The sequence below is a fragment of the Argentina anserina genome, chromosome 7, assembly GCF_933775445.1.
Source record: "Argentina anserina chromosome 7, drPotAnse1.1, whole genome shotgun sequence".
Lineage (NCBI taxonomy): Eukaryota > Viridiplantae > Streptophyta > Magnoliopsida > Rosales > Rosaceae > Argentina > Argentina anserina.
Genome location: NC_065878.1, coordinates 11,567,894 through 11,581,541, shown reverse-complemented (window position 1 = coordinate 11,581,541; position 13,648 = coordinate 11,567,894). Strand labels below are relative to the sequence as shown.

General features: G+C 38.1%; 2 protein-coding genes across 2 annotated transcripts; both read left to right on the top strand.

Moving 5' to 3' along the window:
* Positions 1-1,469: 1,469 nt before the first annotated feature.
* LOC126802408 (protein transport protein Sec61 subunit beta) lies at positions 1,470-2,518 on the top strand. Its single transcript, XM_050530035.1, has 2 exons — positions 1,470-1,578; positions 2,155-2,518. Exon 2 carries the CDS (start codon positions 2,158-2,160, stop codon positions 2,407-2,409), a length of 252 nt encoding a protein of 83 aa, XP_050385992.1. The 5' UTR covers positions 1,470-1,578; positions 2,155-2,157; the 3' UTR covers positions 2,410-2,518.
* An 8,553-nt stretch (positions 2,519-11,071) lies between these two features.
* LOC126803900 (remorin 4.2-like) lies at positions 11,072-13,287 on the top strand. The gene is made up of 4 exons (XM_050531624.1): positions 11,072-11,501; positions 12,030-12,400; positions 12,494-12,575; positions 12,861-13,287. Exons 1-4 carry the CDS (start codon positions 11,190-11,192, stop codon positions 13,125-13,127), a joined length of 1,032 nt encoding a protein of 343 aa, XP_050387581.1. The 5' UTR covers positions 11,072-11,189; the 3' UTR covers positions 13,128-13,287.
* The last annotated feature ends 361 nt before the right edge of the window (positions 13,288-13,648 follow it).

Below are 13,648 nucleotides of genomic sequence, written 5' to 3'. Positions count from 1 at the left end.
AAGAAATTAGGGAACTTGATGAGGATGATTTTATATCCGATGATGAAGAGGAAATAGATGACTTGACTTTTGATTTTGAGTCGGATTCGGAGGGAGTACAAGATGGATATAGAGAAGAAGAATTTTAGGCATAGTACATATGCTTGAGATTGTTTGCAAGAATTGAATTTGGTTTGCTTTTATTACTTATGTTATTAGACAAATTGTTGTTTTTATTTTTTAGACATTATTATCTCTTAAATATTGTAATATTTTATTGACTATTTTTATTATTTTGGACATTATATATTAGATTACATGTTTTAAAAATAATAATAAAATCCAGAGATTAGAATCCGAGTACTCCTCTACTCGCTACTCACCGGCCGGCCGACCGACTACCGAGTAGCGAGTTTTAGAACCTTGCTTATGACATATTAGTAGTGTTTTCGATTTACCGGAAATTCCGATGGTTAAACGAGGTCCGAATTGGATGAAATTTTTACAGGGTCACTAAATATATATACCGATCACATCGGCTGGTGTCGATCGATTCTGAGAAGTTTTCTTCATATAGTCGCTTCATAATGTGATAGTTTTATTATAAACCTAGTAAGTTTTATTATAAACCTAGTAAGTTTTATTATAAACCTAGTATAAAGGTTATGATACATTAGTGGACACTTCGGTGATCGACAACTCCAGTTCGAAATATGGTCGATCAACACCAGTAGATGTGATCGGTATATATATCTACGGAACCAGTAAAAATTTTGTCCGTTTTGGACATGGTTTGACCGTTTGTACCAACGGTTAACTAAAAAAGAGGCGTTTTGACATATTGAAACCCCATTGACCGGGGCTTTGCCAAATAGATTTCTTCAGTGCGACTGCGCACGATAGGTAATAAAAAATATGTGATTTCAGATATACAAACGGCTTTCGGCCCATTTGTAATAGGTCCTCCATTAGGGCATATTAGTGATGTTTTCGATTTACCAAAAATTCTGACGATTAAACGAGGTTCGAATTGAATGAAATTTTTATAGGGTCACTAAATATATATACTGATTATATCGACTGGTGTCAATCGATCAAGAGAAGTTTCCTTCATATAGTCGTTTCATAATGCGATAGTTTTATTCTAAACCTAATAAAATATGTATGTATAATATTTTATTATTTAGCGGGTTTTTACGGGTCGGGCTTTACAGGTTTTCGGAAGGCTGGGTCGGGTTTCACACCTCTAATCTAAGTTCGGCCCTCTACCCATAGAAGTGGATTTTAGCGGGCTTTCTCGTGAGCCGGGCTGGGTAAAAGCCCATAGGACTTACGGGCGTTCGACGGTTTTTTAGATCGGCGGGCTAAATGAGGCTTGACTTCACATAACATTATCAAAATTTTCCCAAATCAAAAACAACAATCGTGGCAGAATACAATTGGGCGTAGGGACGTGGAAGACCTAAATCACGCAGACAAAATAACCTTCAAACGCGTTGCACTATAAGCACATTAGTTTCAGAGGCATTAGAGTCAAACTCGCTCTCTCTCCCTGCTTCGAACACCAACGCGCCTTCTTCCACCAAGTCAGACTCAAAGGCAAGTTGTCCTCTACGCCCCATGCAACCTTCAAATTTTGTATCTTTCAATATTTTTGATTCATCCAATTCTGCATTGATCTGATTCACGGATCTGGGTTTTAGGGTCTCTCAAATTGTCCGTATAATCATGTGAATTTGAGAATCTGATGTCTTGTTTGTTTGTTGGGTTTATGTTTGACTATGTTGTTGATACTTATGTTCATCGTGTTTTTCGAATTTTAGATCTATACGTTATCTTCGTACCTTTTTTATTGGACCGGAAGGTTTGTAGGCCAAGTAAGATTTAGATTTGAGCTGGGTTTTGGGTTCAGATGAGACTATGGAGATTTTTATCGATAATTGTGAATAATTATTGAGTGTCATTGATTTAGTGTTTTGGTTATGCTGTAGATTTGTGCAATTCTGATAGGAATCGAAGTCCTGTGTGTCGTGTTTTGTGGTAACCAATTTGAATCGAGAACAAACTTGGGTTTGCATTAGGGTTGTTTCGTAGAGTCAATTTGGTATTCTGTTTTGGATGTGTACCAATGTTTGATTTGGATTGGGAGTCTAAACGTGTGATTGGATTCTACAGAAAATGGTTCTAGGCGGTGGAGCAGCTCCCCCAAGAGGAAGTGCCGCAGCTACAGCGAGCATGCGCAGGAGGCGGACAACGAGTGGTGGTGGTGCTTCTGGAGGTGCAGCCGGGACTATGCTCCAGTTCTACACTGATGATGCCCCGGGACTCAAGATCTCCCCAAATGTTGTTCTGATCATGAGCATTGGTTTCATTGCCTTTGTTGCTGTTCTTCATGTCATGGGAAAGCTTTACTTTGTGCGCTCCGCTTAGAGAGGTGCGGTGTACTAAACATAGGAAACAAAATTCTATATGCTGTTCTTTTATCTGGATCATGAAATAATAATAGTCTAATTTGAAAAGAAATGACACAGTTTTATCAGTTTTCTTTGTACTAATTGAATGTTTGGAATTGTTATAGCTCTTTCAAATCGAGTTTAGTAGAATCCGAGGCTGTTTTAAGGGACTTCAAATTTTTGGTCGCTTATTTACATTTTGAATCCCTAGTTTTTGGCTATTCTGCTGAAATTATACAGTGAGAAGAGTTAGCTTGTTACCTAGCAAGGGTGCCATGCGTAAGTTGGTTAACAATTTTGAAATTGAGGTTGTTCCTCTGAATATAATGCTATCCCAATCGATCAGATTTCTATCAGAGTTTTATTCTCTTCATGTGTTTCGGGACCAACTTGCGATGCAAACAGCTTGTTATCATGTAAATATGACAGAAGTGGAGTTGTGGATAAATGATAAGAGGCTAGAGTGCTTGGCACTAATATGTTCTCTTTATCTCATGAATTATCTGGTATGAAAGAAAGGGTGGCCTCGGTGTCTTTGGTATATGGTAATTGATATCAGTTTCCTACATTTTCAAGCCAAGATGTTAGACAATCTCAATTCTTGGTTTGACTGGAAACTTGTATACCTCATTCACAAATACTTCTTTTTGTTTATGCTGCTCATCTCTGTTAATTTCCTACATCCCAAATTAAAATCCGCAATCTGATGTCTCAGGTCGATTTCCTATTTTTCTCAAACCAAAATTTTGAGAAATTTTCAGTACGGACATTATTAATTTAGTGAGTTGAAGTGTTTTCCGAAATCCGACCAAATTGTTGGAATTTTTCAGTAGCATCATTATTGGTTTTTAACACTTTAAAACAATACCATCTTCAGTTTGGTGTGTGCCTGTGTGGTGATATCAGTTTCCTACATTATCAAACCAATCCATATTTTGTTATCAAGCTTTTAATTAGTTGTTCATTAATTGCTGTTAGTGCTCTCTTATTTGATGGTCTAGACTCCAGTTGTGTGAGTTTGTACCTATGCATTCATACTAATTTGGGCACGCTCGTGTTTTCCGGTATGTATTGTGCTGTATTGAGAGAAAATTGAACATGAATTTCATACAGCTAAAAGTAAAGGGTGCTTCTAAATGTACCAGTTATGGGTGTTCGAGCTGGGAAAAAAGATCTTCCTCAGAGAACAATCAGCAAGCCCCGGTGTTGAACCCTAGACGGTTCTAACATTCGTTCTCTGTTGTTGCTGGCGTGCCAGTACCTTTGAGTTAGGTACAACTCTTGCTTTGTTTGACGATGATTGCGCTCACGTACTGTCTTCGTCTCAAACGATTGCTCCGCAGTTGCTGATAAACCGCTGAAGTTCGAATGACCTATACACAACCGGGGTTGCTAGGTACCTTTCGCTCCACCTCAAGTAGATGGCCGATCTTACTTTAGACCGCTTGGGGAAAAGCAGAGCTTATAATGCGTCGTTGATAGCATGACTCTCTCGTTGTAGGGAATTGCTGACTTGTGCAGGCTTTTGTGTTTGCTAGAAGCTAGGCTAGCGACTCGATGGACTTGACTCTAGTTGCTGAGGTTAATCGGACTTGTTTGTTACATGCAGCGCGAGGCGTATATCTGGATAGCTCCGCTCCGATAGGAGACTTGGTTGCCGAAGCGAATCAGACTTTTACTCCATGGAGATATTTGACTATGCAGTTGCGCGATAGTTTGTTTGACGTTGTGTGTGTTATTCTGCACATTCGACCCCTTTATATAGAGAACACAAATTGTTCTTTCTTGCGGATTAAGTCTTGAGAACCTCCTAGTTGATTTAGATTAACTTCCTTAATCAACTCAAATTCTATACAGCGTTAGTCCCCTAAATCTGTTCCAATACAGCAGGTAATCTTGCTCTATGATAGATTTTCCCCAAATAACCGGTCAACGAGCCTAAATAGTCTAGATAATCTTGCTCATGTTTCGCTCGTTTTCATTCGATCGAGCTCGAGCTAGGCTAAGATTTAATTTTTGTGCTTTATATTCAAGCTCGACTCGGTTTGAAAAAACTCGAGTTGGGCTCAGACCGACTCATTTTATTAGACGAGGTTGAACTCGAATCGAGCCGGCTTAATCATATGAATTTAAATTTTAAAATTAATGAATTAATTTCTTTTTTAAAATCTAATGTCATAACATTACACAAAAACATTTTTATTTGTAATAAACTAAAAATAACAAATCAAAATTGTTATTTAACTTAAAGTTTTTAACTAATTATTATAAAAAGAAAATTTTCAGCTATTTCGAATAAATATAATTTTATTTAAAAATTATACTTTATATATACTATAAAAGTTAATAAGTCAAACTTAATTAATAAATGAGCCGAACTTTTAACAAGTCCAAGCAAGCTCGCGAGCTAAACAAGTCGAACGAGCCAAATACATATTGTTAAAACTCGGCTCATTTTCAATGTCAGGTTTAATATTGAAGTCAAACTCAGTTCATTTAACTTTACAAACTCGAGTCGAACGAGATAAAAGCGAATCGAACATGAACGACTCGAGCCTACTTACAATCCTATTACCAGTAAATAGACATATACTCACTCAGGTAAGACTCCGTAGGAGGATATTACATTTTTAATATACGTATTATGGATATTGTAACAAAAAGGTAGAAGAGGAAAAACTGAGGGAAAAATTGAAATCCTTGTATTTGGAGAAACCAACCCCCTCCCCCCTCCCCCCAAACACCGCTGTTGAAGAACACTGAACAACCCTCATGGTTAGATTGGGTGATTGGGTTGTTTCAGTTTCAGAATCAGAAGGTACGTTATTAAAGATCTAAAACCCTCACTCTTTTCTCTTCAATCCCACCACTTCCTCTCCACACGAACCACCGTCTCTGCAAAACAAGAACACAACACTTTAACTACTGTGAAAGTGTGAATTACTTGATAAACACATGTGGGTTGTCTTCGGAAGCTGCAAAAACACAGCGTCCAAGCGGGTCAAGCGTCTCTCCCCAAAGAGAGCAGGCTCCAATATGGTCAGTCTCAGAAAGCATGGATTCTCTGAAACTCAGATCTCAAAGGTCGGTTGGTCACTCCTTAAATTCTTAGTTGTGATTTTAAGAAAACCGTTTTACCCAAGCTCAGGTATTTCACCTCTTTTGGGATTTCAGCAGAGTTAGTTGTCAAAATTGTGGCCGCAAATTCGTATCTGTGGGATGAAGCTTGGAGAAACAGATTGTACCTGCTCATCAGTTCCTTGGGAGTATGCTTTTCTAAGAAAGATATCATTACTGTTTTGAAGCGTGGTTTTATGATATTTTTTGGCCAACCAGTGCACTGTTATGGTGCCAAATATTAAGTTTTTGACAGAACTGGGTATGCCGAAGCCGTGCATTGCTTTGTTGCTCACTAAATGTACTCATGATGTGCCTATAAATCATGAAAAGTTCTCGAAAGCTGCGCTGGAGGCCAAGGAAATGGGATTTGATATGAAAACCACGAAATCCTTGTGGGCAATACGTGCATTGTGTGGAAAGGATAAAATGGACGAGGTGGGGTTGGTATGAGGATGATGTTGTCTATGCCTTCATGAAGTACCCTCCTTGTATGTGTTGGAGATGAGAGATCTCACATCTAAGAAGTGACAAATAAAATAAAAATTATAAGTTGGTGAATTATATCCAATTATATCGAGCTATTTTGTAATTAAAACCCAACACCTGTGAGGTGGCTAAGTTGAGACAATATCGGTACAGTTGGTTCATGGACCACGCTAGTCGTTGTTTAACATGGTATCAGAGGGGTCCCTCTCCAGTCGTGCATCCAATATGTCGGGGGCCCGAGGTGGGTGCCAATTTATCATGGGCTCAAGATGGGTGTCATTATCATGACATCGGAGGGTTTCCGATTGGATGATCACTAAGTGTCATTTGTTACTAGACCTTAGTTTATTTCGTCCCAGTATGTGGAATATTAATATGTCACGTGCATACCTAAAAATTTGGTTGCATGTGAGGGGGCGTGTTGGAGAAGAAAGATCCTACATCTAAGAAGTGACAAATAAAATAGAGATTATAAGTGGGTGGATAATACCCAATTGTATCGAGACCTTTGTGATTAAAACCCAACACATGTGAGGTGACTAAGTTGAGATAGTATCGGTACAGTTGGTCTATGAGCCCGCTTTGATACCATGTTAAACAGTGACAAAGCGTGGCCCGTGGATCAATTGTACCGATATTGTCCCAAACCACCTAACATGTATTGAATTTTAATTACAAAAGGTCTCGGTACAATTGGGTATTATCCATCTACTTATAATATCTATTTTATTTGTCACTTCTTAGATGTGAGATCTCTCATCTCCAACACGCCCCCTCACGTGCAACCTAATTTTTAGGTCTACACGTGACACATTAACATCCCACATACTGGGACGAAATAAACTAAGGTCTGGTAACCGACGATATTTAGTGACCATCCAATCGGAAACCCTCCGATGACATGATAATGACACTCATCTTGGGTCTATGACAAAGTGGCACCCAACTCAGGTCCACGACAGATTGGAGGAGCGACTGGAGAGGGACCCGCTCTGATACCATGTTAAACAGCGACAAGCGTGTCTCATAGACCAATTGTACCGATATTGTCCCAACTTAGCCACCTCACATGTGTTGAGTTTTAATCACAAAAGGCCTCCGTACAATTGGGTATTATCAACCCACTTATAATCTCTATTTTATTTGTCACTTCTTAGATGTGAGATCTCTCATTTCAAACAGTATGATTGTATTAGAGAAGAAACTAATACATGTGATGGATTTTTTTGGTGAACAAGATGGGATGGCCTTCGCAAATGATTGCCAAACACCCTGCGGCTTTGTTATTCAGTTTGGAGAAGAGGACAATCCCAAGGTGTTCTGTTGTTAAGGTTTTGATGTTGCAAGGGTTGAGAGACGAATTCTTGAGTTAGAGTTATGTTTTGCAGCCTCCGGAAGAGAAATTCTTGGAGAAATATGTGATGGATGTACCTTGACCACTCAACTGCTGGATGTGTAACAAGGGAATGTGGATATACAGGATGCAAAAGCTTTGGTCCCTGATGCTGTTACTCCCCATTTTGCCATGGTTTTCATTTTTTAGTTTTTTTTGGGAATACTGCTAGATTGATATTCAACAATGTAGAAGTGACTACAGGGCCTGGCTAATTTATGTGAAGCCATATATTCCCTTCGTTGGACTTTCATGGTATGCAGGTTGTTACATCGTCATGGCTCATTTTGAAGCCCTAAATTCTTGTTACGCTCCCCGAAGAAGCATTTGTGGTGCGTGCATCTTTGACCAATCTGTTGGCGCGTGTTGGAATATTGTTTTTATTCAGTATTTGCTGTTGGTGGTATCGGCTTCTATGTGGTATCCTCACCTGTCTTTTGCTGATTTTTTGAGTACCAAGTATGTCAACGTCACAAGTATTGAATTCAGTTACTGATTGTTTATCAAGGGAAACTGGTTTTCAGAGTACTGCAATATGTGTTTTATACATTTAAATCGTAAGATTAGAATATGTTAATTTGTGCTGGTATTGAGATATGAGGTAAAACTCATCTGTGATGACTGGAGGCCAGACACAAAGTCATTAATGTGTACAACCATTTTCCCAATTTCCTTGGTTCTTTATGCAGTAGCAGTAGTTACTGAAATGGTGTATGTGTTTGAATAATTCACAGTCCAGACATTCATAAACATCCAGTAATGGTGATCACATTCTCAGTGACTTGATGAGTTCTGTCATTCTTTAGGACTTTTTACCAACTCGGACATATCATAATTCTCCCTTTCATACATGTCCGATGATATGCGAAATCGGGACTTAACAATCGCCCATGTATGCTTTTCTGGGGCTCGTTGTGAGTTCTATTCTTTCCCAATTTTGAAGGTAAACTCGGAAATTCATCTGACATTTGAATAAAAGGACCATTTTAAAAGACTTAAATGGTTTCTATCTACAATGGCAAGTTTGGTTCGGAGTTTATGAGGCAAAGAACGTTAATGAAGGTTCATGTCTATCGATTTTTGAGGCTTGAAATCATTCATGGAAATTTCTCATATCCCTTTTTTTCTTTCTGGAAGTTCAGAAAAGGTCTCCCGAGTACAATCACTCTGGAAAAGCGAAGACCAAATCTTAGACTAATTTCTGAACCGTTTTTTGCTCCAGACATGTCAATGGCGGATTGGCTTTGAAGTCTCCCCCATGGTTATCGGTGATAATTGAAGCCAATATTTGGATTCCAAATTGGTTTTCTAATAAATGTCGATGAAAACTAACATATTTAATCCTCAATTCCATGCTGAAAAGATCGCATTGTTATGCCATTGCATTTTGTGATACCCAGTAGAAAGTTGACCAGTGTGATCATGAGAAACTGATAAACATAGTAGATGATAAGGGTTAAGCAATTAACGTCTCACTTAGTGAAGGTTATGATTAACAATTGACTTCAGGTTTTCACGCCTACATCAACATTGGTATTGGGTGCAATTAGAATATGCAGAGTGAGATGAGCAATTGTTAAGCTGGAGAAGTGGTCTACCACGCATCGCAAATCTGTATGGATCAGTAGAATTAGGAGAACTAAAAAAAAAAGTTTACTTTTTTCGAAAGAAAAAAAAATTCAATCTTCATAATGAACTATTTTTAAGTAGTTAGAGTTGCATGTAGAGTGAGCGAGTTAGTAGTTGTTACTTCGTTGAATACCATTGTTTTGTAAAGATTTATTATATTATTTTAGCTTTTTACTGAAGAAGAAGTATTTGAACAAAAGTGTTTAATTCAAACAGCTAGATCCATTTTTTAATCGAACATAATTTTAACCTACATGTTTTGGAGTGCGGCTAATTTTTTTTTTAAAACTATATACATATTTGCAAAAGTAGGTAAACTAACTAACTATCTCCGTTTTTACAACACCATTTTGTTCTTGAGCAAGAACTTATTTGACGATTATGCCTAAAATCTCTGAAAAGTAGTCTACAAGTCATAAGTCATAACCCAGTCTTCACACCATGCATTATCTCGGTTTTTATTCCCCTTCTTTTATGTAAGAAAGTATTTGTGGTCCTACGTTGATAATACGTAATGACCGGGGTTACTAGAAGACCTTGAATGTAGCCATCGATAGCCGGAGTGCGATGTTGGACAAAGTCCTACTCGATGAGCAAGGAACGAGTGTCAACCACGGAGACAGAACAAAGTGATGGTTAACCTTCTTTCACTACTTGAGTCGTGAGTGGTGACTATTACAGCATACTAATCTTTACACGAAGTCCATTCAAATCCCACGCAGAATGAAGGGACATAATATATAGATGAGCTAGGAGAATAAAGGATGAACCTAATAAGAGAAAAGTTGAAGCGGGGGAATTTAGACTTTCACAAGCTTAAAATGTGTCCTAAACATATGCATTTTGACCTAAATTGCAAAACGAATATCGCAAAAGTGTGTTTGTACTCCTAAAAATTGAACAGCTCCAACATTATGGATCAGAATGTGGTGATCCTGAGGGAATTATTTGTTAGCTTAGTGATCAAGTTCGGGTATGAAAGGAGGTCCTGAGGACATGTGGTGGTTTAATGCTTGTGTAGTTCATATGATGTATATATCACTTTGCGGGGATTCTGTTATTCCATATAGGAAAAGACTCATTGACTTATAGATTTTTTTTCCCTTTTGTTTATTATTGTGAAATTATGCATTCACCTGTCCCTGCTCTTTCAGCTGGTTTGGTCACCTCTGCATATATCTCATTCTCATGGCTAAAGTGTTTCCAATTTGTCTTTCTTACCATCGAGAGGATTCTCATTAATACATAATTTCAACCAATTCTTGTGAACAAATCATGTACCTTTTAAAATGACTTTATGTCTAGCAAAATTCATTAACCAGTTACATTAAGATAAATGAACTTAAATATTTGTTAACAAAAAAACAATTATTCAAACATTTGTATAAATTTCTTACTAATAGCATCAAGGTTGATTAAAATGGTCCAACCTTATAGGAAAAAAAATTATGTGAAATAATTAAACTATTTAGTAACGTGCTTCAATGAACATTCATATTTTGGCAGTAAAATAATAATTATTTTTTTTACACGCTCTTCTTTTGAGTTTAAAATATACACACACTATCGATAAATGCTTAGAATAACATAGGAGAAACATCAAGTAGCCTATGTTTGAATCACCTTGACATCATGTAACATACATTCAACATTAACAATTAAAAACTTTATCATTTATATAGTTGTGATCGTCTCCAGTCATTTCGTGCCTAGAGTATCTTTAAATGAAAACAAGATGAATGAAGAAGTTGGTTTGGTGGGATAAAATCTCTATCATTCAAGAGCAACGGAACCGTTGATTTTACATGGAGAAGATAAACTCATAAAAGTAGAGACGATAAAATGGGTAGGTAAAATCCAACAAAATATTGCACAATCCACATAGTGGCTCAAATATGAGTGAATTTTCCATAATGGGCCACTCAGCCAATTTGACCATCCTACAGTTCCTCCCCCCAGCACCATTCTTTCCTCCACTTTTTAAAGCATCAAACTCTCAGGCACTTCCCTCACTCTCTCTCTCTCTCTCTCTCTCTCTCTAACCAACCTCCCACCCATAAAAACAAACCAACATTTACAAGAAGAGAGACAGAGAGACAGGGAGAGGGATTGAAGACAACGCAAGAACAATGATGTCCGGAACAAGAATGAACTCAAACTTGTCTGATAACCCCAAGACCAACAAAGCCACCATTACTGGATCTCCCATGTCAGCCAGAACCTTCAAAAGCACAGCAAATATGACCAGTAAGGTGACGCCCCGTGTCGCCGGAGGTGCTTGGAGCATGACTCCTCTGATGGAGGTTTTGCCCGGCTCTTCACCACCTGCTGGTAGCAGTGACTCCAGCCCTTTGAGCTCCAAGACTTGCTCTCCCAAATCAGAAAAGAATCATTTCTTCCCTGACTTGCCTTCAAATGCGTCCACTCCAAGACTAAACCAGGTATCGATTCATTGGAAAAATTAAAAAAAGGCTTTGTTTGATCATAGAAACATGGATATATGGGCATATGGCTTGTCTCTGTTTTGACACATATGGATCATCTGAATTGAGATCATGCAAGGCGTAGTCTAAATGGTTGGTGTGAAGGTCTTTCAAGTCAAGAATGATGTTATTAAATTTTGTTGATGTTTTTTTTATTGATCTGTATTCAATATTTTCTAATTTTGTTGATCTCAATGGACGTACAGTAGCTTATAACATAAATTCATTAGCTTGATTTTAAATTGATTCATTTTTCATCAAATTTCGTGTAAAACTTTCAAGACTACATGAGTTTCATATTTAGTTGTGAATACTGTGGTGTTCTGATCAGTTGGTAGATGAGAATATACATGCTCTGCTTTGATCACCATGTGTTTTTCATTATAAACTCTGATTTTTTTTTTCTGTAATTCACTCGTGTTTGAATTGAATTTCTGATTTGTATGTGTATAAAGTATAAACGTTATTATGTGGATTGGATTACAGGATGAATTGGAGAATGCCAAAGACTATGGTCGGCTCTGTCTCACCAATTTCCAGGCCAATCCTCACAAGGGTTCTTGCCTTAGCAAGCTGTCAATGACCAATACCACATTCTCGGCTCACCATGAAATCGTTGGACACCAATCAAACTCAGAGCGAGAGGAGAGGTCTGTTGATGAAGAGGATAGCCATTTGGCACAGGGTGAGCAGAGCACAAATGAAGACTCCGATGTGGAAAGTCCGATTGCCGGACGAGATAAGCTGATGGATAGGTCGAAGCCGTACCATGAGTTCTTGGATGAAGTCAAGAAGCAGGAGCTTCAGGCTGAGGTTGAGGCGTGGAAGAAAGCTGAGCAGCTGAAGCTGATGACCAAGTGAGGAGACTTGACCTCTTTTAGTTTCCTTTGTATGAATTTGAGCATTATGGTGTGAATGGTTTTATTAAGTCTATTCAAATGTGCTGACAGGTTGCGAAGAGAAGAAGCTGCCATTGATGAATGGGAATTCAAGCAGACCAGCAAGGCCTTGAAGGACATCAAAAAGCTTGAGGTACAAAATTGTTTGACTACAGAAAACACATAAAAGACTTGCATTATTCAGTCCATGCCTGATATGAAATTTTAGTTTTAAATCCCAATTATTTTTTGCTTTTCGGGTCAATCTGCAGAATAGTATGTGATTATTAATACACCGATTTTGTGAGACTCCTCAAATCCTCAACATAAGTACCAATTTTGTCTACGTGTAGATCACATCAAATTATTAAGGAGATATTATCAATTTAAATTACTGAACATTGCAACTAATTTCTTCTCTCTGGTTGAAACTTGGCAGATTAAACTGGAGAAGCAACGTGCAAAAGCAGTCGAAAACACATGGAAGACAATAAACATGACCAAAGAGGAGGCAAAAAGGAAGAAGGTAAGAGCAAGGCAATGCACGATCGGAAGACTATCATCGGTGTCGGAAAATTACCAGAAGACCAACCCCACCAAGAGCTTAGTGTGGAACAAACTCACTGTTTATTGCAAGTCCATGTATGTCAAATCCGTGAGAGGCCTGGCGCCAACGTCATCGGAACGGCAAAGGTCGTTAAAGTAGCTCTGTCTCTCTAGTCCGTCAACAGTTGGACATAAACTACCTGACATTAGACATATTGGTACTTCGGTTAACAATTTTCATGTCATTAAATCAACATGGATGTGTGCAAGAAGTCGATGTACCCCTATGTCATGAATAAACATTGGGTATTTGCAGGCAATTTCCGTATTTTCTAGTCAGAATAAATCTTTCATAAGCAAAAAGCTTCGAGAACTCACCCCATCCAGTCGCGGATTCCAGTCTTTCTCGCAGGTCTGAAAAACTTAGGTCAAGACCGAAGGACAAGTCTCATATCACTGGAAAAAAGAAAATGAAGCATTTGGAAATGCTTAAAAGAGATCTCACATACCACGTTTCAAGGGTACAGAACATTGTAATTTCAAAGAGTTTGGATCTTATTTGTACCAAGTATGAACAAATAAATGGTCAGTTCATGAGAATTTCAACTCTGCAAACACGTCTTTTACACACTTTCGGCAGAGGAAGGCATGGCGTGTTATTCTACGAGTATCACACAGAAT